Source organism: Rutilus rutilus, assembly GCF_951802725.1.
Source record: "Rutilus rutilus genome assembly, chromosome: 1".
Classification (NCBI taxonomy): domain Eukaryota; kingdom Metazoa; phylum Chordata; class Actinopteri; order Cypriniformes; family Leuciscidae; genus Rutilus; species Rutilus rutilus.
This window is the reverse complement of record NC_140209.1, coordinates 6,191,910-6,216,139: the sequence shown is the minus strand read 5'-3', so window position 1 is coordinate 6,216,139 and position 24,230 is coordinate 6,191,910. Positions and strand designations below refer to the sequence as shown.

At 43.0% G+C, this 24,230-nt stretch overlaps 3 protein-coding genes across 4 annotated transcripts in view; 1 reads left to right on the top strand and 2 right to left on the bottom strand.

The window, feature by feature from the left end:
* Positions 1-24,230, top strand: part of LOC311302609 (uncharacterized protein) — a 495,915-nt gene that overhangs the window by 320,474 nt on the left and 151,211 nt on the right. The gene's annotated exons all lie outside the window — the stretch shown is intronic.
* LOC311302813 (uncharacterized protein) overlaps positions 1-24,230 on the bottom strand; it is a 273,934-nt gene that overhangs the window by 178,852 nt on the left and 70,852 nt on the right. The window lies entirely within an intron of this gene.
* LOC311302632 (uncharacterized protein) overlaps positions 1-24,230 on the bottom strand; it is an 85,515-nt gene that overhangs the window by 41,634 nt on the left and 19,651 nt on the right. Inside the window, exon 3 of the mRNA XM_084428630.1 lies at positions 10,215-12,264. Within this exon, the coding sequence (XP_084284756.1) occupies positions 10,215-12,264 (2,050 nt within the window). The remainder of the gene's footprint in view (positions 1-10,214; positions 12,265-24,230) is intronic.

Below are 24,230 nucleotides of genomic sequence, written 5' to 3'. Positions count from 1 at the left end.
TGTTGCACATTAGAACCACACCAGGCATTTAGTAATATTACAAATTAATTGAGGCCAAACATATAAAGTAATATTATAAACTGAAAAGCGGGCCTGCCCCCATTTATCATGTCACTTCACCACGTGACAGCAGCAAGCAGGATCCTGATTGGTTAACGCGGCGCGAACTGACGCCAAAGTACAGATTTTTCAACTCAAACGCGTGAATGCACCAAATAAAATCACTCCCGCCAGACGCTCAATTCGCCTCATTCGCACAAACTGGATGTGTGCGAATTTGCATCCAAACGCCGCACTAAACGCCTCATTTGGGCCGCAGGACCTCCAGACGTGCGTAAACACGTCTTTACATTGACTTAACATGAAAATCACTCGCGCCAGACGCTTTCCACAATACAGATTGTATCAAAGCAGCTTCACAGTATTAAATTAAAATAATACAACAAGGTTTGTTTCTAGTGGAATTTATTGATTGATAAAATTAAATATCCCCAAAATATCCCCAACTGAGCAAGCCAAAGGCAACAGTGGCAAGGAAATGAAACACTCCATCAAGTGACCTAATGGTGACCTAAAACTCCATCAGGTGACCCAATGGAGAAAAAAAACCTAGGGAGAACCCAGGCTCAGTCGGGGGCCAGTTCTCCTCTGGCGTTTATGAACTTGAGACCGGATTTAACTGTAAGATTAAAAATATTATATGAATGCCTGGCTGAAGAGATGCGTCTTTAATCTAGTTTTAAACTGGGAGAGCGAGTCTGAGCAACGAACAGTATCAGGAAGGCTATTCCAGAGTTTTGGAGCTAAATGTGAAAATGCTCTCCCTCCTTTGGTGGATCTGGATATCCTAGGTATGACCAAAAGCCTCGAATTTAGTGATCTTAAAGAGCGCGATGCATTATAGGGGGCGATAGAAGATCCGTTAAATAGACTGGAGCTAAGCCGTTTAGGGCTTTATAAGTCAGGAGCAATACCTTGTAATTAATATGGGACTTTATAGGTAACCAATGTAGTGATGTTAAAATCGGTGTTATATGCAGTGCTTTAAGTGGCCCAAAAGAGGTGCCGGTACTCTATTAAATTTTTTTTTTTTTTTTTTTTTTTGCTGACTCCCCTCCTCCCCTGAGGTAACAACAACTGAAGGGGTTTTATATACAGCAGTCAACAGACGACCTTATAAAAAATAATAAATCCTTTTATTAGTTTGTGGATTTGTTTGAGCTAGAAAGAGCTACTGAACATAAATAAAATGTGCAAAATGGTATTGAAAAAATACCCTTAGAAAGAGCTACTGTAGAAAGAGCTACTGAATATAAATAACGAGCTCGAACTTCTCACCACACCGGCACCCAGTTTGCAATTGCAAGTCTAAATTAGTTGCTTACATTTAAAAAATGAGCATACAATAGCATAAAAAGTATTTTTAATGAACATAAAGGTCCATGTTTAGTAAAAATCTTCACGAAACTTAATGAAATATTTAGTGAAATTAGAAAATATAAGATATTGTTAATTTATTTTGTATACACATTCTCATATCCATATATTTTGTTTTATTGTCACGAGTAATAATCTCAGGGTTTACTGGGTTTTACACGATTCTGTTTGTAGTGTGTTATTGGTGGTGGTGTACTAAAATAAACATTGTCACGTGTGTATAGCTTTCATCTTCTCACCGCTGATTCCTGATGGTTTAGACAGAGGACAATTACTCGAGTCGCCCCTATCGTTTCAAAGAATAGTTCAACGGCGAGCGCGTCAAGTATAAACACCTTGTCCGGTTGGGGAGGTTCGCGGATTGCGCGCGCAGTCTGCGGAGACTCGCGCTGCGGAGCCAGGCGAAAGTATAAACAACGAGGAAGCGTGCATTGTGAAGTAAAGCGGCAGCGCAGACAAAGGATTAAAACAGATGTGCAAACGAGCGTACCGGTACGCTAAAAGCACGTTCTGGGCCCACGGACAGGTGGCGGTACGCTCAAGAGCTATATTTGGAAGTGGCGGTACTGAGTACCGGCGCGTACCGGCCCACTTAAAGCACTGGTTATATGATCATATTTTCTTGATCTAGTAAGAATTCTAGTGGCTGCATTTTGGACTAACTGTAGCTTGTTTATTGAGGATGCAGGACAACCAGCTAATAAAGCATTACAGTAATCTAGTCTCGAGGTCATGAATGCAGGGACGTGCACAGGAATTTTGAGGGGCAGTTGCTCTGACATGAAAAAAGAGCACCCCCCCCCCCCCCCCCCCCCGCGAAAAAAAAAAACTCACGGGCTATATGAAGGACTGAGAATAACAGGGTCTTTATAAAATATATATACACAAAGAAGTAACTGAAATAGCACTCAATCACCTTAACTACTAATAATAACTGCCACTGACGATTCTGATTATCGATCCGATTCTTTAACGCTTCTTCTTCATAGCACTGTGTGGAAAAATGTAGTCATATGCTTTTCAAAAAAAACAAGTGGTTTTATTTATTTTAAAGCTTAAGCTTGAGTAAGCAAACTGTACTTTTTATGTAATTTATGTAATAAATAGAACCTTATTGTAAAGTGTTACTGATTAGTTATACACCGATTCAGACGTCTCCTGAGTTCACTGTTGGAAAGATCAGTTGTTTTAACCATTCATTAAAATGAATCGGTTCAAAGGAGTCATTAGTTCGCGAATTGGACGTGCCATGCGCGTTGTGTGATTATCCCAGATTTGTGTCAACACAGAAAACATTTCATCACTGGATAGTTTTTTTCCGTTTAATTAAAGTGTTGTTTTATGTCAGCTGAATGTCCGGAATGCTTTTCAGAGAAGATAAGGCAACTAATTTAGCACAATTCACACCCAGCCCAGCGGTAATTCAGGACAAAAAAATCTCCGAATGCTCCACATGAAACTTCCTACCTTTTACCACCTTGTCGATTTATTTTGATTAATATGTGCGAGGGAGAGAGAGCAAGACAGCGCTTAGTTTGGAGACGGTGAAGTCTTACATTTTCGCCTGGCTCCGAAGAGAGAGAGAGAGAGAGAGAGAGTGCGCGCGCGCGACCGGGACTCTCTCTCTCTCTCTCTCTCTCTCTCTCTCTCTCTCTCTCTCTCTCTCTCTCTCTCTGTTAAACATGCGCACAAGCGCAGCAGTTCATCTACATTACTCACCGATCAAATAAGACTTTGGCGGGACAAAAACTCACTTTGGCAGGCGCTAAAACAAGTTCAATGCAGGAAAATTCATGCCTGAATTTAACTGAGTTGTACATGACCATGCACTCGCACAAATCCGTCCACATAAAATTTTAACTCGCACATTCTCAAAAAATGGTTGCAGTCTGGAACCCTGATGATGATCGTTCATTTGTTATACATCGCAAACTCACCTTTTCCGACAACGTTGAGGCGTCTCACCCGACAACCGCGACAATCTCCATCTAGGGCCGCTCATGCAGGCTCAGCCGGTCGCGTGCAGCGCTGCAGCCACGTAATCAGAGTTTGCCCTTCCCCTACTGACTTTCACTTTCGGTGCCCGAATGGAAGTGAATGAGGCTTTGCGATTTTTTTTTTTTTTTTTAATCTAGGCCTACGTGAAATTCTGCATCCATTGTACTTTTATTTTTTACATTTTTTTTTCCCCATTCGGAAGGGCAACATGAGTCAAGAAGGGCATATGGGCAGTTGCCCGGGCAACCTGAGCAACCCCCCTGTGCACGTCTCTGCATGAATGCATGAACTAACTTTTCTGCATCAGAAACTGATAGCATATTACGTAGCTTAGCAATGTTTCTAAGGTGGAAAAAGGCTGTTTTTGTAACATATGAAATATGATTTTCAAAAGACAGGTTGCAATCTAGTATAACACCCAGGTCTTTTACTGTAGAGGATAAAGTAACAGGACATCCTACTATGTTAAAGTTGTATTGTGAGAGGTTTTGTGGGCGGTTTTTTGAACCGATAAGTAGAAATATATATTTGAGTGTCATCAGCATAACAATGGAAACTAATTCCATGTTTCCTTATAATATTTCCAAGTGGCATCATATATATTGAGAATAATAGAGGGCCTAACACAGATCCCTGTGGCACTCCATAGTTTACTGAAGTTATGATCGATTTTTCTCGATTTAAATAGACAAAATGGTAGCGGTCAGATAAGTATGATCTGAACCAGCTTAATGCTTGTCCTTGAACACCAGTATAATTTTGTAGTCGATCTAAGAGTATTGTGTGATCTAAAGTATCAAACGCAGCACTAAGATCAAGTAAAACTAGGATTGAGATACAGCCTTGGTCAGAAGCTAAAAGTAAATAATTTGTGATTTTAACGAGCGCAGTTTCAGTGCTATGGTGCGGCCTGAATCCTGACTGAAACTTTTCATAGATGTCATTTTCTTGCAAGAAAGAGCCCAGTTTAGCAGACACCACTTTTTCTAATATTTTAGACGTAAATGGAAGATTTGAAATGGGTCTATAATTTGCTAGGTTATTATGATCTAATTGTGGTTTCTTAATGAGTGGTTTTATAACTGCCAATTTAAATGTTCTTGGAACATGACCTAAAGAAAAAGATGAGTTAATAATATTGAGGAGAGGCTCTTCCACTATAGGTAACACGTCTTTCAGTAGTTTAGTTGGTATAGGATCTAATAAACATGTTGTTGTTTTAGATGAAGTGATAAGTTTATTTAACTCTTGTCTCTTTGTCTTGTAAAGCACTGTAATTGTTCTTGCGGGGTGATAATTGAGGCTGAATTATAAGGTGCTATTGAAGATTGAACGTTTACAATTGTGGTTCTGATGCTTTCTATTTTCTCAGTGAATATTTTGTTCAGGTGACGCTTGTTTATTTGTTAGTCTAGCCACGGTGTTAAATGAAAACCTTGGATTGTTTTGGTTGTTTTCTATTAGTTTGCGGAGGTGCTCACCCCTGGCCGCTTTTAGGGCCTTTTTATAACGTGACATACTGTCTTTCCACGCGATTCTAAAGAGGGGTGGTGGTGGCGCAATGGATAAGACACATGCCTTTGGTGTGAGAGACCCGGGTTCGAATCCACTGTGAGACACCAGTGTGTCCCTGAGCAAGACACTTAACCCCTAGTTGCTCCAGAGGCGTGCGACCTCTGACATATATAGCAATTGTAAGTCGCTTTGGATAAAAGCGTCAGCTAAATGAATAAAAATGTAAATGTAAATGTAAATGTAAAGACCTCTAAATTAGTTTGTTTCCATTTACGCTCTAAATTACGGGTTTCTTAGAACACGCGTAGTATTGTTGTACCACGGTGCTTTAATTTTCTCTCTGACCTTTTTTAATTTAATGGGTGCAACAATATCCAATGTTCTGGAGAGAATGGTGCTCATAGTGCTAGTTAGTTCTTCTAGTTCATCTGCTTGTTTGGGTTCACTGAGCAGCTGAGACAGATCAGATAAGCAATTTGAGAAATTATATACAGTGAGGAAAATAAGTATTTGAACAACCTGCTATTTTGCAAGTTCTCCCACTTGGAAATCATGGAGGGGTCTGAAATTGTCATCGTAGGTGCATGTCCACTGTGAGAGACATAATCGAAAAAAAAAAAATCCAGAAATCACAATATATGATTTTTGAACTATTTATTTGTATGATACAGCTGCAAATAAGTATTTGAACACCTGTCTATCAGCTAGAATTCTGACCCTCAAAGACCTGTTAGTCTGCCTTTAAAATGTCCACCTCCACTCCATTTATTATCCTAAATTAGATGCACCTGTTTGAGGTCGTTAGCTGCATAAAGACACCTGTCCACCCCATACAATCAGTAAGAATCCAACTACTAACATGGCCAAGACCAAAGAGCTGTCCAAAGACACTAGAGACAAAATTGTACACCTCCACAAGGCTGGAAAGGGCTACGGGGAAATTGCCAAGCAGCTTGGTGAAAAAAGGTCCACTGTTGGAGCAATCATTAGAAAATGGAAGAAGCTAAACATGACTGTCAATCTCCCTCGGACTGGGGCTCCATGCAAGATCTCACCTCGTGGGGTCTCAATGATCCTAAGAAAGGTGAGAAATCAGCCCAGAACTACACGGGAGGAGCTGGTCAATGACCTGAAAAGAGCTGGGACCACCGTTTCCAAGGTTACTGTTGGTAATACACTAAGACGTCATGGTTTGAAATCATGCATGGCACGGAAGGTTCCCCTGCTTAAACCAGCACATGTCAAGGCCCGTCTTAAGTTTGCCAATGACCATTTGGATGATCCAGAGGAGTCATGGGAGAAAGTCATGTGGTCAGATGAGACCAAAATAGAACTTTTTGGTCATAATTCCACTAAACGCGTTTGGAGGAAGAAGAATGATGAGTACCATCCCAAGAACACCATCCCTACTGTGAAGCATGGGGGTGGTAGCATCATGCTTTGGGGGTGTTTTTCTGCACATGGGACAGGGCGACTGCACTGTATTAAGGAGAGGATGACCTCCTTAATGGGCCATGTATTGCGAGATTTTGGGGAACAACCTCCTTCCCTCAGTTAGAGCATTGAAGATGGGTCGAGGCTGGGTCTTCCAACATGACAATGACCCGAAGCACACAGCCAGGATAACCAAGGAGTGGCTCTGTAAGAAGCATATCAAGGTTCTGGCGTGGCCTAGCCAGTCTCCAGACCTAAACCCAATAGAGAATCTTTGGAGGGAGCTCAAACTCCATGTTTCTCAGCGACAGCCCAGAAACCTGACTGATCTAGAGAAGATCTGTGTGGAGGAGTGGGCCAAAATCCCTCCTGCAGTCTGTGCAAACCTGGTGAAAAACTACAGGAAACGTTTGACCTCTGTAATTGCAAACAAAGGCTACTGTACCAAATATTAACATTGATTTTCTCAGGTGTTCAAATACTTATTTGCAGCTGTATCATACAAATAAATAGTTAAAAAAATCATACATTGTGATTTCTGGATTTTTTTTTTTGATTATGTCTCTCACAGTGGACATGCACCTACGATGACAATTTCAGACCCCTCCATGATTTCTAAGTGGGAGAACTTGCAAAATAGCAGGGTGTTCAAATACTTATTTTCCTCACTGTATGGTGGATGGAAGGATTGTTCTATATTGGTTGGATCGGTTCCATATGATATAATTAAATCGAGTGTATGATTAAGACGATGAGTGGGACCAGTGACGTTTTGCTTGACCCCAAAGGAGTTTAATAAATCTGTAAATGCAGCCCCTAACGCATCATTTGGATTATCTACGTGTATGTTAAAATCTCCAACAAATAATGCTTTATCGACATTGACCAATAGATCTGAGAGAAAATCTGCAAACTCTTTTAGGAAATCAGCGTAAGGCCCTGGCGGTCTATATACGGTAGCCAAGGCTAGAGATAATAGGGATTTTTTTCTTACATCTGAGAGCGTAACATTTAGTACAAATACTTCAAATGAATTAAACTTGTCACCTGTTTTCTGGGTAACATTAAGAATATCTCTATAGATTGTTGCAACACCGCCGCCACGACCAATCAGATGGGGCTCATGCTTAAAACAGTATCCTGATGGAGTAGACTCATTAAGAGCGAAATAATCATTTGGTTTAAGCCAGGTTTCAGTAAGGCAAAGTACATCGATGCTATTATCTGTGACAATTTCATTTACAATAACTGCCTTAGGTGTGAGTGATCTAATGTTTAGAAGACCTAGCTTTAGAAATTGTTTTTGTTCACTAATAGCGAGACTAAGACCAAGATGTGGTGCCTCATTTCGATGCAGTTGATGAGTAGGTGTTTCTCCGAGCTCGACCAGAGGCTGGAAGCGTCTGTTGAGATAACCCTCCTCTGTGAAACCAAACCCATGTTCACACCCTACTGATACCAGCTGGTGACCTTCCAGGGGGCCAGAGCTCTGGTACAGCGCTGGTTTACCCTGATATTTACGAGGCCCGAACGCCACGCATGGGCTGGAATTTGAGGCATTAGCCACAGCTGAAGGGGGCGCATATGCAGTAGGCCTAGCTGGAGTACTAACGATGCTGAATCCATAAGGCCCAAAACCCTTTGAAACTTTCTGTGGGGTACACAGGAGCCCAGTTTGAAAGACGCGGCGAGCCGCTGAATCGACAGAGCCCGGCCCGACGTGGGCCATGCTCTCATGTAAACAGAGTTGAGAACTGTTCCCAGGAACGTGATCCGTTGGCTGGGGGACAGCACAGTCTTGGCAAAGTTTACCCTGAGCCCGAGGCTTTCGAGATGGCCAAGGAGCCAGGCTCTGTGAGTATGGGACTCCGCCTCTGACTGAGTCAGTATGAGCCAGTCATCGAAGTAATTCAGAATGCGCATTCCCCGCTGTCTTAGGGGGGAGAGAGCCGCATCCATGACCAGCAGCGGCGTAGGCATGACCGGCCATAGCGGTAGTAGTTCTGCATGGCTTAGACGGGTGCGTTGCTTTTGTTCTCCAACTGCCTGCAGTGGGAGGGCACAAATGAGCGGCGACCTCTTCCTCAAGTGGCGGGAGCTTCACATAGCCCTTCTCTTCAGCTCCGTCAACAGATGAGAGCGTGGTAGAAGCAGAAGAGCACATCCGCTCTGAAAAGGGCGCACGCCAGGATTTAGTGAGCTCGATGTGGACCTCGGGGAAAAATGGAGCGGCGCTGGCGAGGAGCCTGTTGGTGCCCCGGCAGGAACCATTCATTAAGGCGGCTTCTAGCGGCTCTTCTGGGGAAAACCAGTCGAGAACCAGTCGACAGCGTGAGTGACAACCCGCCACAGAAACTGCGTCATCCAGGTCCTCTGCAGATCCGCCGAAAGAGACGAGTGCAGCCGCTTGGAGAGAGGGGTGTTGGTCCCTCTTTGCAAATAATACAGGAGAAGTATCAGAAGGTGAAGGAGAGGGCACATGGGGAGGGACCCGGTGTGCAGGCGCTCAGATCACCACACTCATGGATCCTCTGCTCGCGCCGCTTCTTCCTACAGGGCTCGATGGGTGCCGGAGATGGAAGATGGGCGGGCCCGCTCTCTGAAGTAGCGAGAGCGAGCCTAGATCGAAGCGCCGAGACGGGCATGCTGTTGCATGAAAGGCAGCCACCTTTAGTGAGTGCTGCCTCGGCGTGCTCAGGACCGAGGCAGACAGCACACTGGGTGTGTCGGTCCGACACATGAAGGGGAATCCCGCAGGATTTGCAAATGGGGAGTGGCATTTGAAACAACACGTTCTGCTCTTTTAGATAGAAAGCTTGTAAAGGATATCTCGTCGGATGCCACAGGGAAACGATCAGCTTGGGCGAGGAATGACGGTGCTGAAGATGTTCCACTGAAGGGCTGCTCGTTTGCGAGGCGGCTTCTTATCCGGAGAGGTCAGCAAAACGAGGTGAGAAACAGAGCTCGAGCTGAAAGAGATTAAATCTGTCATATGGCGAGTTCTCTCGGAATTTATACTCTTCAGCCACGCCTATTTTGGCGCGTTCGAGGCTGGCAAGGTGCCAAACGCTCCGATTGGACCGCTCGCCTCTGCCGACTCGCCATAGGTTTGTGCAGTTGCTGCAGCACAGCCAATGAGCTCGCTAGCGCTCAAGCTATGATGCTCTAGCTGTGCAGCTGCAATGCATTTTAAAATAAAGGCTACAATCATTCTCGAGAAAGGAGATTCCCATAGTGTTTGCAACGCAGTACGAGAGAACCTTTCTCGTAAGGGAACATGGGCTAATTTTCCTTTTTGGGTGAACTATCCCTTTAAAATGCTTTCTCAATGGATCTGCCAGCACTGTGTAGTAATGTTGTTTCGTGATCGAGATCGGCTCACGAGTAAACTGCTGTCTAGTATTGCTCTGAGCTGATAAACTGTTTGCGCTGCGCAGCTCAGACGGGTAGCGTGGGTTCAGTCTGCTTTCGTTTGCCGTGTGATGTTTCTCGTATGCGGCAGAAATGGCAGCTCTCTCTTAAAAAAGGTCGCAAAATGTGACCATTTAGTCGCAGTCTAGAGCCCTGTATAGTGCTGTATTTCTGCTTTACATGAGCGCCTCCTACTGTCAGAGAGCAAATATGTGTTTTTTTGCATTGATCTGAACTAACAAATTAGACATTCCTGTTGGTTGAAAACAAGTTAATGGACATCAATCAATCAACAAAGTGTCCTGTGCTCACCACACACCGGCTATAGGTGGAGAGGAGAGATTTGGCTATAGGGTGATGTGTGTCTAACTTACACAGAAGAGACTTTGTTACTCAGCACATGAAAATAAACTACTTACCGTGATCTCAGACTGAGGTGATGTGGTTTCTCCGCTGTATGGATCTCCATGTGTCGCTTCAGGTGAGTTTTAAAAGAGAAACTCTTTCCGCACTGATCACACGTGTGCAACTTCTCTCTGCTGTGGATCATCTCATGTGTTTTCAGAGATGATGAGTCACTGAATCTCTTGTCACAGTGTGAACACTTGTAAGGTTTTTCTCCAGTGTGGATCCTCTCATGTGTTTTCAGAGATGATGACACACTGAATCTCTTGTCACAGTGTGAACACTTGTAAGGTTTTTCTCCAGTGTGGATCCTCTCATGTGTTTTCAGATTTTCTGGCTGACTGAATCTCTTGTCACAGTGTGAACACTTGTAAGGTTTTTCTCCAGTGTGGATCATCTCATGTCTTTTCAGATCTGCTGACTCACTGAATCTCTTGTCACAGTCTGAACACTTGTAATGTTTTTCTCCAGTGTGGATTCTCTCATGTCTTTTCAGAGATGATGACACACTGAATCTCTTGTCACAGTGTGAACACTTGTAAGGTTGTTCTCCAGTGTGAATCATCTCATGTCTTTTCAGATCTGCTGACAGACTGAATCTCTTGTCACAGTGTGAACACTTGTAAGGTTTTTCTCCAGTGTGGATCCTCTCATGTGTTTTCAGATTTGCTGACTGACTGAATCTCTTGTCACAGTGTGAACACTTGTAAGGTTTTTCTCCAGTGTGAATTCTCTCATGTATTTTCAGATCTGCTGGCATACTGAATCTCTTGTCACAGTGTGAACACTTGTAAGGTTTTTCTCCAGTGTGGATCCTCCCGTGCGTTTTCAGATGTGATGACTGACTGAATCTCTTGTCACAGTGTGAACACTTGTAAGGTTTTTCTCCAGTGTGGAACCTCACATGTGTTTTCAGATCTGCTGATCGACTGAATCTCTTGACACAGCGTGAACACTTGTAAGGTTTCTCTCCATTGTGGATCCTCTCATGTGTTTTCAGATTTGCTGATCCACTGAATCTCTTGTCACAGTGTGAACACTTGTAAGGTTTTTCTCCAGTGTGAATTCTCTGGTGCAGTTTTAAACTGTTCGCTGCAGTAAAAGTCTTCTCACACTCAAAGCACATGTACTCTCTTACACCAGTGTGAGTTTTCTCATGTTTATGTAAAGTGTCCCACCGTGAAAAACTCTTTCCACACACAGAACATGAATATGGCTTCTCCTTCGTATGAACTCTCAGGTGTGTCTTCAGGGATGATGCATGACGAAAAGTTTTGCCGCAGTGATCACATGAGAACGTCTTCTCTCCGGTGTGAACTCTGATGTGACATTTAAGATGATGTTTCATTGAGAAATGCTTCCCACATTGATCACATGAGAACGGCTTCTCTCCATTGTGGATCCTCATGTGAATATTAAGATTACTTTTGTCTGTGAAATTATTCCCACATTGATCACATGTGAACGGCTTCTCTCCAGTGTGGATCCTCATGTGAACATTAAGGTTTGCTGATTGCCTGAAACTCTTCCCACATTGATCACATGAGAACGGCTTCTCTCCGGTGTGGATTCTCATGTGACATTCTAGACCATTTTTGCTTGTGAAACTGTTTCCACACTGAGTGCAGGTGAAAGATTTCTTGGCTCTTCTTTCGACTGAGTGGATTCTCATGTGAACATAAAGGTTTGCTGATTGCCTGAAACTCTTCCCACATTGATCACATTTGAATGGCTTCTCTCCGGTGTGAATCATCATGTGTTCTTTAAGACTTCGTTTGCATGAGAATCTCTTCCCACATTGATCACATGAGAACGGCTTCTCTCCGGTGTGGATCATCATGTGCCGCTCAAGACTTTGTTTGGTTGTGAAACTCTTTCCACATTGAGTGCAGGTGAAATATTTCTTGGCTCTTCTTTTCTTTAAAAATGTCTTTTTAGTCTTTGAGCGACTCAAAGGTTTTCCTCCAGGTTTGACCTGATGTTCCTCCTCCATTTCACCCAGTTCTTCACTCTCCTCCTCCACTTCACTCAGTTCTTCACTCTCCTCGCTCTCTTCCATCAGGTCTAACATGAAAGAAAAAAATATTCAATTTCATTTTCAGTACATCAAAATAACTGAAATATAAAGTGAAAGGACATGAAAGTGAGCCCTGATGTAATGGTAGTGTATTGGCAATCCTTATCATGTTTAAACCAATTTTGCCATCATGCACACAGGTAGGGGTGAAGTTTCAACGCAGACACACAAAGATTTTTCAAAGATTATTGCAGTTGAGGTTTGTGGTTTATTGTAATAAATTGTACAAACAGATGAACATACCAGTTGATTGTTGTTTCTTATCTTGTTCCCAGTTGTTAGCGTGCCGTGTATCTGATCTGTAATCCGTGCTCTGTGGTCTGTCTGTGGTCTGTCTGGTGAGAACTGTGTGGGCTCCCCCTACCTGTGGCTACCGCTTCCTGTCACCTATGCCCCCTTATATACAACCATGTGCATCTAATCACTGTCACCCAGTGTCCCAAATACTTATATGAATCTATCCAAACAAAATAAAATAGTATGCAAACAATAAACATAAATGGCTCCTACACACCGGCCCCTAATTGTCTTATATAACAAATAACAATTACCAAAAAATAATGAAAGGAGCTATATACATTATACACTTTTTTTTTATTTTTGTTTGGGCCAGAGGTGTCCAGAACATGGCACATGGTGGGATCTGGTCTTTACCATCAGTCCTTCTCAATCTCAGTCTCCTTAATCAGACATATCTTTGTTATTGGTCTTTCCAATATATTGTTTTTTGTCTGAAGCCGAACGGTACGCACAAGGCCTTGTGCATCTGCTTTCGTCTCCAGTATTCTGCCCATTAACCAGGAGCCTAGTGGTGCAGAGGAATCAACCACCACAACTATGTCACCTGGAGCAAAGTTCCTTTTTACCTTTGACCACCGCTGACGTTCTTGGATTAAAGGTAAGTACTCCTGTGTCCACCTTTTCCAGAAGAGATCTGCCATGTATTGGACTTGTCTCCATCTGCGCCTTTGGTATAGGTCCTCTTTTATGAAGAGTCCAGGCGGTAGTATTGGCTTGGTTTTCAATAGAAGAAGGTGGTTTGGGGTGAGTGCTTCCAGGTCCATTGGGTCCTCAGAAAGCTTTGTAATGGGTCGATCATTTAAAATTGCTTCAACTTCACAAATTAAAGTTTGCAATCCTTCATCATCCAGAACTTGTTGGCTAAGAACAGAGTGCAGCACATTCCGAACCATGCGGATCAAACGCTCCCATACACCACCGTGATGCGATCCTGCTGGGGGGTTAAAATACCATTTTATTCCCTTCTGAAGCATAGCAGTCTGGATTTTGTCCTGATTCAGGGCATTGAGTGATTCTCTCAGTTCTCTTTCAGCTCCAATATAATTTGTGCCATTGTCTGATCTTAAAGACAACACTTGACCTCGTCGACAAATAAATCTTCATAATGCATGGATGCAGGAGTCTGTGTCAATAGTATATGCGATTTCAAGGTGTACTGCCCTGCTTGCCATGCAGGTGAAGATTACACCATATCTTTTAACAAGACTTCGTCCCCTCTTGATCTCTATAGGACCGAAGTAGTCTACTCCAACATTTGTAAATGGAGGCTTGTCTGGTAGAATCCTTTCCAGGGGTAAGTCTGCAATTTTCTGTTCTCCAACTCTTCCCCGTTGTCGTTTGCACACAACACAGTCTGTTATGATCCTTCTTGCTGCCGAGTTAGCTTTGACAATCCAGTATTTTTTACGGAGTCGAGATAGCATATGATTTCTTCCTCCGTGGCCAAGTTGTTCATGGATATGTCGTAGCAATAATGTGGATATGTGCAGGTCTTTCAAGAGAATAACTGGATGCTTGGCCTCTTCAGGCATCAGAATCAGAAAGAGCTTTATTGCCAAGTGTGCTTGCACCCACAAGGAATTTTTCTTGGTACTGAAGCTTCCAGTGCACATATACAAATACAAATACAACAAGAACATAGTAATACAAATTCTAAGAATGAAAATATATAAAAAATAAATAAAAATAGTATAAAAGTAAAAAAGTAGGGTCACAGTTGGGTTTAGTCTGAATAAACATTTACAGATTATGAACATATTTACAGTATTTTGAGTAGTATGAATAATATAAATATCACCTGAATTAGAGAATATTACACTAGACAGTGGGAGTCTAGCGCATGTTACAGATTATAAACATATTTACAGTATTTTGAGTAGTATGAATAACATAGATATAAATATCACCTGAGTTTATTGCACTAGACAGTGGGAGTATTGCACTTACAGGCATATGCTTTGGGGGGCATGTTAAGTGTTCAGAAGGGAAATGGCCTGTGGAAAGAAACTGTTCCTGTGCCTGGAAGTTCTTGTGGCCAGTGATCTGTGTCGCCGTCCTGACGGTAACAGTTCAAACAGGGGGTGTCCAGGGTGAGTGGAGTCTGTGATGATTTTACCTGCTCTCTTCCTCACTCTGGAAGAGTACAGGTCCTGGAGGGTTGGCAGGGGGGCACCAATAATCCTCTCTGCAGTCCGGACTGTCCGTTGTAGTCTCCTGATGTCCGATTTGGTAGCTGAACCAAACCAGACAGTGATGGAAGTGCTTAAGACAGACTCAATGACGGCTGAGTAGAACTGGATCAGCAGCTCCTGTGGCAGATTGAACTTCTTCAGCTGGCGAAGGAAGTACAGTCTCTGCTGGGCCTTTTTCACAATGGAGTCAATGTGATTTGCCCACTTCAGGTCCTGGGAGATGGTAGAGCCCAGGAACCTGAATGACTCCACTGCTTCCACAGTGCTGTTCATGATGGTGAGAGGAGGGAGTGCTGGGGGTTTTCTCCTGAAGTCCACGATCATCTCCACTGTTTTGAGTGTGTTCAGCTCAAGGTTGTTATAGCTGCACCAGACAGCCAGCTGTTCAACCCCCAGTCTGTAAGCAGACTCGTCACCATTTTGGATGAGACCGATGACAGTGGTGTCGTCTGCAAATTTCAGGAGCTTGACAGAGGGGTCTTTAGAAGTGCAGTCATTAGTGTACAGGGAGAAGAGCAGTGGGGAGAGAACGCACCCTTGGGGGGCGCCAGTGCTGATGGTGAGGGTCCTGGATGTGAGTTTCCCCAGTCTCACTAGCTGCTGCCGGTCCGTCAGGAAGCTGGAGATCCACTGACAGATTGTGGATGGCATGGAGAGCTGAGTCAGTTTGGCTGTGAGAAGATCAGGGATGATGGTATTGAAGGCCGAACTGAAGTCCACAAATAAGATCCGTGCATAAGTCCCAGGTCTGTCAAGATGTTGCAGGATATAGTGCAGTCCCATGTTGACTGCATCATCCACAGACCTGTTTGCTCTGTAAGCAAACTGAAGGGGATCCATCAGGGGTCCAGTGATGTCCTTCAGATAGGCCAACACCAGTCTTTCAAACGACTTCATGACCACAGACGTGAGAGCGACAGGTCTGTAGTCATTAAGTCCAGTGATTTTAGTTTTTTTGGGAACCGGAATGATAGTGGAGCGTTTGAAGCAGCAGGGAACTTCACACTGCTCCAATGATCTGTTGAAGATCTGCGTGAAGACTGGGGCCAGTTGGTCAGCACAGGCTTTTAGACAAGCAGATGAGATGCCGTCTGGGCCTGAAGCTTTCCTAGTCTTCTGTTTTTTGAAGACTCTGCTCACGTCCTCCACACAGACCTTAAGCTCAGGTTGGATGGCAGAAGTGGGGAGGAGAGGGGTTGCAGGAGGTGATGGTGGATGTGTGAAGTGCACATCAGGGCGGGTGTGAGGTGTGAGTCTGGGCTTCTCAAACCTGCAATAGAATGCATTGAGAGTGTCAGCCAGTTGTTGATTCTCCACAGATGGGGGGGATGGTGATTTGTAGTTGGTGATGTTCCTCAGGCCTCTCCAGACTGATGCCGGGTCGTTGGCTGAAAACTGGTTTTTCAGCTTTTCAGAGTAGCTTCTTTTAGCAACTCTGATCTCCTTTGTCAGTTTGTTTCTGGCCTGGTTATACAAGATTTTATCCCCACTTCTGTAAGCATCCTCTTTGGCATGACGAAGCTGTTTGAGTTTCCCAGTAAACCATGGTTTATCATTAGTGAATGATAAGAATGTCCTGGTAGGAATGCATGTATCCTCACAGAAACTGATATATGATGTTACAGTATCTGTGAGCTCATCCAGATCGGTGGCTGCATCTTCAAAAACAGTCCAATCAGTGCAATCGAAGCAGGCCTGTAGATCCTGCTCTGCTTCGTTGGTCCATCTTTTTACAGTCCTTAATACAGGTTTAGCTGATTTCAGTTTCTGCCTGTAGGTCGGTATAAGATGAACCAAACAGTGATCAGAGAGCCCCAAAGCTGCCCGTGGGACGGAGTGATACGCATTCTTTATCGTGGTGTAACAGTGGTCCAATATATTACTGTCTCTGGTAGGACATGTAACATGCTGTCTGTATTTTGGCAGTTCACGGGAGAGATTTGCTTTGTTAAAATCCCCAAGAATGATTAAAAGAGAGTCTGGGTACCTTTGTTCCATTTCAGCTATATGTTCAGCCAGCTGTTGTAGCGCCGCGCTCACACACGCGTCTGGAGGAATGTAAACATTCGCGAGAATGAATGAGGAAAACTCCCGCGGCGAGTAGAAAGGTTTACAGTTTATGAAATGCACCTCTAAATTAGGAGAGCACATCTTCTTCAGTGTTGTTACATCTGAACACCAACTTTCGTTAATGTAGAAACACAATCCACCACCTCTCGTTTTCCCCGTTAGTTCCGCGATGCGATCCGCTCGGAACAGCTGGAAGCCCGGCAGATGTAGTGCGTTGTCCGGTATGGCTTCACTCAGCCAGGTTTCAGTGAAGCACAGAGCAGCGGAGTTAAAAAAATCCTTGTTAGTGCCGGTGAGGAGAAGAAGTTCGTCCATTTTGTTAGGAAGAGATCGGAGATTCGCAAGATGAATACTGGGTAGTGCAGTGCGGAGGCCGCGCTCGCGGAGTTTAACCAGCGCGCCGGCGCGCTTCCCGCGTTTGCATCTGACCGCGCGTTTTAACAACACCGCTGCGCCTCCAACGAGAATGTCCAGTAAAACGTCTGAGTAATCAAAATCTGTAAAAAACTTGTCTGGTGTGTGTTTCCTAATGTCCAGAAGTTCGTCTTTGGTGAAACTGATAGGAAAAGAATGACTAAACGCAGAACAAACGAACAAAAACAACACAATGACTGGAGAGCTCCACACCGAGGCAGCCATCCGCGGCGCCATCTTGGATCGAAAAAGATCCAAGATGCAATAGTCAGCAGTAAGATGGTTGTTTTTACTTTAAGTAGCCAAGCTACAGCTGTCATCAGACTTCTCCATGAAGAGAAATAACTTATCAGAGAGCTGGTGGGGTTCAATGGACCTTTAACAATGAGGTTGCTTGTGATGTCTTGCTTGATTTCCGGATCATTGGCAGAGATTGCAGTTTCCAAATGAGGTTTCTGCCATTCTCTGTCTGGTTGATAGAGAAACTCTGGTCCCTTGATCCATCTTTTGCAGCTTAAGAAGCGATTTGCTGTTAGCCCCCTAGAGGCTTCATCTGCCGGATTTTCCTTTGTGCTAACATATCTCCATTGTGACACATCGGTAGTATCCCTTACAAAGGAGATCCTATTTGCTACAAATGTTCGGAAACGTTTGGTTTCATTGTTGATATATTTCAGCACTGTTGTGTAATCAGTCCAGAAGATGGATTTGTTCAGCTGAAGCTGTAATTCCTTCCGAAGCATTCTGTCAACTTTGACAGCTAGAACTGCAGCTGTGAGCTCCAATCTGGGAATCGTTACTTGTTTTAATGGTGATACTCTTGCTTTCCCTATCATGAAAGCAACATGCACCTCTTCGTCATTGTTTTCCAGTCTAAGATATGAAACCGTACCGTATCCACTTTCGCTTGCATCTGAAAAGTGGTGCAACTCTGCATTTCTGATTTGACCAAAGCTTGTGGGCTTCATGCAACGGTCCACTCTAAACTCTGTCAGCTTGTTCAGATCTGCCAACCATCCTGTCCACTGCTGAGAAACAGTTTGGGGTATGTTTTCATCCCATCCAAGGTTTTTTTTACAGAGTTCCTGCATAATCAGTTTGGCTGGCAGAATAAATGGTGCTAGGAATCCTAAAGGGTCGTATACAGAGCCAACCACAGACAAGATGCCGCGTCTGGTGTATGCTCGTGGCTGTGCAGTAATTCTGAACATGAACACATCTGTTTCAACGCACCAGTGCAATCCTAGTGCTCTTTCCATTGGCAGGTTGTCCCTGTCCAAGTCCAACTCTTTTGTCTCTTTGGTTCTGTATTCTTGTGGAATGGATGCCAATACTTTACGGCTGTTGCTGATCCATTTTGACAATATGAAACCTCCCTTCTGGCAGAGAGCAGTCAGGTCTCTTACCATAAGAACAGCGTCCTGTTCTGTGGACATGGATTTTAAGCAATCATCTACGTAAAAGTTGTTCTTTACGGTGTCTGTAACCTCTGCCGGAAAGTGAGCTTTGTTATCTTCAGCGGTCTTTCTTAGTGCAAAGTTTGCACAACTCGGTGATGACACTGCTCCAAAGAGGTGTACTTTCATCCTGTATTCGACGAGATCCTGCTGCACATCACCATCAGGCCACCATAGGAATCGCAGATAGTCAATATGTTTTTCTGACACTTTGACCTGGTGAAACATTGCTTTGATGTCAGCCATCAGGGCAACTGGTTCTTGTCTAAATCTGATGAGTACTCCGATGAGTGAGTTGGTAAGATCTGGACCCTGTAGCAATTGTTCATTGAGTGATGTTCCCTTAAAGCCAGCACCGCAGTCGAAGACCACTCTTAAGGTTCCTTTCCTTGAGTGATACACCCCGTGATGTGGGATATACCAGAGTTCCCCATCATTACGATTCAGTTGATCTACTGGTATCATTTCAGCATAGCCGTTGTCGATCATTTCTTTGAGAAAAGTTGTATATTCATTGTGAAACATCTCATTTTTACCAAACTTGCATTTCAGGCTTTGGATGCGCTGCTCTGCTATGCAACGGTTATTTGGCATGCTGGGATTTTTTTCCTTAAAAGGTAAGTCTAGGCAGTAGTGACCATCTGTCATTTTTATTGAGTGATTCACCATATCCAAGAATTTAATCTCTTCTCTGGACATTTCCTCTGTTTCCTTGCTGGTTACTTCATTGAAGTCATGATTGTATTGTTTAACCAGTAGCTCCTCTAGATTCACAATAGACATTCGATTGACAGCAGCAACAGGGCAGCCATTCTCATCCCTGACGTCGTTGTCTCCTCTCAAGGGACCATAGATGACCCAGTAGGGTCATCACAGCGTATGGTCCATCCCCTTGGCTATTGACCACCTCCCAAGGTTCCAATACCTTAGAAGCATTTGTGCCGATGAGCAGGTCAATACCGGCGTCTATTTCATGAATCTTGATATCCTTCAAGTAAGGCCATTGAGTCAGGTCTTCTTGTCTTGGAATGTTGAGCTTGGAAACAGGCATGGTCTTGTGTGTAAATACATTGGACAGTTGTATGAAATCATTTTTGTCCAGACTTGATACCTCTAAACCTGAGATATGATGACTGGTCACAAGTTTCTCTTGGTTCATTGTACGCAGAAGAATACTAGCCTTTTGTCCTGTAACATTCAGTCTTCTCATCAAGCTTTCTGTGCAGAAGGTAGATGAGCTTCCATGATCCAAAAATGCATAAGTTTGCAACACGGTGTCTCCCTTGGGGGTCTTTACTTGTACTGGAACAATAGAGAAGAGACAGGCTTCTTCACCGGCCCCAATATGCCCACATGTATGAGGTGAGAGAACGACATTGCTCCCAATTGATTTCTCATTCAGTTCTGTATTCTTTCCCATGTCCTTTTGTTCAGTGTGAAGTATTTCAGGATGATTTTTATTGCACACGTCACAAGTCAAACGACTATTGCAGTCTTTGCTCATGTGTCCTACTTTCAAACATCCAAAACAGACTCCCCTTTTCTTTAAGAAGTCTATTTTTTCCCTGTGCATCTTTTTCCTGATTTGTGGACACTGCACCAATGTGTGACCACCTCTTTCACAGAACAAACAGCAATTTTGAGAATTAGTGGCAGATACATTTTTCGTTTCATTTGTTGTAATTCTTTCTTGTTTTTCTGTTTCTACAGGTGTTACAGTAGTTGCAAAACTGCTTCCTCTTGGTCTCGGCTTTTCTCTTGCTTTGACAAAGGTGGAGCTTTTGACAGATGTAATTGTCTTAGCATCCTGGATGTTTCCAAAAAGTGGATCTGATAATATCTTCACCTGTCTCTCCATGAAGTCTACCAAGTCAGAGAAACTAGCTCGACGTCCATGTTGTTCTTGGAGCTGACATGCCCTATTCCTCCACTTGTCCCTGAGCTTGTAAGGCAGTTTCAGAAGAATGGTCTTCATACTGGAAGCAACATTCAACTCCATATAGGTGAGCTGTCGCATTGCATTGCAGCAACCTCTCAGGAATAATGAAAATGCTTGCAATGCTTTCACATCCTCTGGCTTGATCGCTGGCCAGGCAAATGCTTTGTCCATGTATGCTGTGGCAATCTTATGTTCATTACCAAAATGTTCTTTAAGCAGATCTTTAGCTCTTTTATATCCCTCAGCTGAAGGCAAATGTTGGCAGCTGTGGACTAAATCTTTTGGATACCCTCTGGTGTATTGCTCTAGGAAATGCAGACAGTCACTGTAGTCATCGGTCTTTCTTTCCACTCCTCTCTCAAATGCCCTGATGAAAACTCCATATTGCAATGGATCACCATCATAAACAGGAATGTCTCTTGGTGGTAAAGTAGAAGAGAGATTTTGTTGAGTGAGAAGAGCTGTGATGTCACTTTGCCTTTGAATTATGTGATAGATATCACCTTTGTTTTTATCTTTGAATACAGGTTGTTGTGTTAGATGAGTCATATGCTGAGCTCTAGCAGATGGTCCATCAGCTCTTTCCTTTGGTCGAACAACCTGTTGCTGGGAAGAAGATTCAGTTCCCATCTGCACATTCTGTCTTTGTTGCACTTGATCAGGTAAATAGGTCTTTGCATGTGGATTTAATTTGACTGACGTTTCCTTTTGAGCAGTTCCTTTTCTCAAATACGAGTTCATCCCATCAGATACTCTTGAGCTGTTTCTTGATCTCATTGATTCAAGTACATTAATTTTTGCAGTGGTTGCTGCCAGTTCAGTCTCTAATTCCAGTTGTTCTTTCTACCTTTTCAGTTGTTCTTCCTGTGCCTCAAGGTCATGCCTTTTCTGCAGAGCGGCAACCCGTTCCATGAGAGCAGCCTTTTCTGCCTGAGCTTTAATGCGAGCAGAGGATGTTGAAGATGCACGTGATGAAGAACTTGATTTGTGGTTTGATTTATGTTTTGACACATTAGAAACACTGTCATCCGGTCCAATGTCATCTGTGTTTACACTTTCAGCAATGGTGTGTTTTTTATGCCACCCAACCTCTGAAAACCACACATTTACATCCTGTATAAAACCATCAAAAGTTTCCATTTTTTGTTGAAACCAGTGATTTTGCCTTTCAAGTTCATTTTCAGGCAGTGGTAACTTCACCAATGACTCATGATTTATTTTGGCTTCATCACAGATGTTGATTAATTTAAAGTCCGCGTGAACCGGAAGTTGCAAACGACTTTTCTCCAGTGCTGTGACGTATTTCCCAGTGAAAAGGAATATTGAACAGAGGGCAGGGTTTTACTCTAGCGCTCCTCCTCTCCATCTCTGCTCATTACAGACTAACGGTTTGAGGGGAGTGGTTAAGCGTTTCTCAACCCAAGCCGTCAAGCATACGTCATCAGGGAAGGTCCTCCAATGCAGAGAGGAGGGGCATTTTCAGATTTTGATTAAAGATTACGAAGCCAAAACATTTTTTTCCGTGTTTTAACTTGCACGGATTAATTGTTCACCACAAGACTAGTAATATGCACTAACAAAGTAAATAGGGTCCATTTTGATTTCATGAGCTCTTTCAACAATTCCATTAACTTCTTAGCTTGTTTACATTTCAAGTTTCTTATTTTCTGACAGTTTTCAATGAACATTTCCAAACCTTTAGCAGTGTGTTTAATAACCCTTTTTTCTTTTTCAGAATCCAGTGCAACATCGCCATCTTGTGACCGAACATCAGACATGACAATGGACATATTTGTTTCACTTTTAGCGTGATCCAGTAAACCACACGGCAATCACATAAGGTTTCAGACAGCTGATATTGTGGTGACAGTATATGCTTCAGTCAACTAGGTCCATTAATGTAGCTGTTTCTGGCTTTTCCAATAAAGCTTAATGTTGCACATACCCCTCTGCCTGCGCGTTGTCATTCGGAGTTTCCAATCTCCGTCAATCAGCTCCGCACAGGTGGCGTCAATGTTCCGTTGATTGGGAATGACGGCGTCCAGTCATGAAAGAAAACAATCAGTTCTTCCGTGGAAACAATCTTTATCCAGTTCCAATACTTTTACAGGCTCAATTTTCACTCATAGAGCTTAGTTCTCACTTTTGTATTGGCAATCCTTATCATGTTTAAACCAATTTTGCCATCATGCACACAGGTAGGGGTGAAGTTTCAACGCAGACACACAAAGATTTTTCAAAGATTATTGCAGTTGAGGTTTGTGGTTTATTGTAATAAATTGTACAAACAGATGAACATACCAGTTGATTGTTGTTTCTTATCTTGTTCCCAGTTGTTAGCGTGCCGTGTATCTGATCTGTAATCCGTGCTCTGTGGTCTGTCTGTGGTCTGTCTGGTGAGAACTGTGTGGGCTCCCCCTACCTGTGGCTACCGCTTCCTGTCACCTATGCCCCCTTAAATACAACCATGTGCATCTAATCACTGTCACCCAGTGTCCCAAATACTTATATGAATCTATCCAAACAAAATAAAATAGTATGCAAACAATAAACATAAATGGCTCCTACAGGTAGAAAGTAGACAACTGTTATAAAATATTATGACAATTTGATGCCTTTTTATAAATTGATCATATGTCCTTGAAACTTTCCATTAATGAGCAAAATTTATCTTCCAATTATTATTTTTACACAAATCCCTTGTTACTTTAGCAATAATTAATAAATATATTTGATCAATGACACAATTATCTAACATATTAACATTAAAATATACAATATTGACATATTTTGACACCAACTTTGAGATAGATATTTATTTTACTAAAAACGTTTTAATTATTTTAATCAATGTTTTAATCATTCTCATTCACAGTTCCATGCTGGTGGAATGCTCTCCCCACCCTCATCCGGAATGCAGAATCCCTGACAACATTCAAAAGACAGCTGGAAACTCTTCTCTTCCGTGAGCACTTAACCTCATAAAATAAATAAATAAATAATAATAATTCCTTTTCCTTTTTATATCCTCGCTTATCGGGCTTATGCAACTCTGGACAATGCCTGAACTTCGTATTTTGAGCACTTCTTGCTTTGTTTTTTGTAGTAGTACTCGTAGTAGTAGTACTCTTCACGATGACTCGCTTAATTTAGTCCTAATTTGTAAGTCGCTTTGGACAAAAGCGTCTGCTAAATGACTAAATGTAAATGTAATTATTAATGGCCGTTCACAATAGACTTTTTCTTGCACTGACTTCCATTATTGCGCATGTGAAAGTGGGACACCAGGGGCCGTATTCACAAAGAATTTCAAGGCTAAAAGTAGCTCCTAACTGGCGAACTTAGGAGCAACACCTAAAAATAATGGGAGTGTCACTCGTAACTTTAGGACTCCTCATTTTTTTGACTAAGAGTAATTCACGAAGCATTTTAGCCCTAAAAGTAGCACCTAAGCCTGGGACAGCTTAAAAGAAGTCGAGAGGACTCCTAACTCACTAAGACCTATTCACAAACTGCTTTTTGTGGCATTTCACGTTGCGATGTTTTGAAATGCGCATGCGGCGACCATGGGCGTCAGTTTG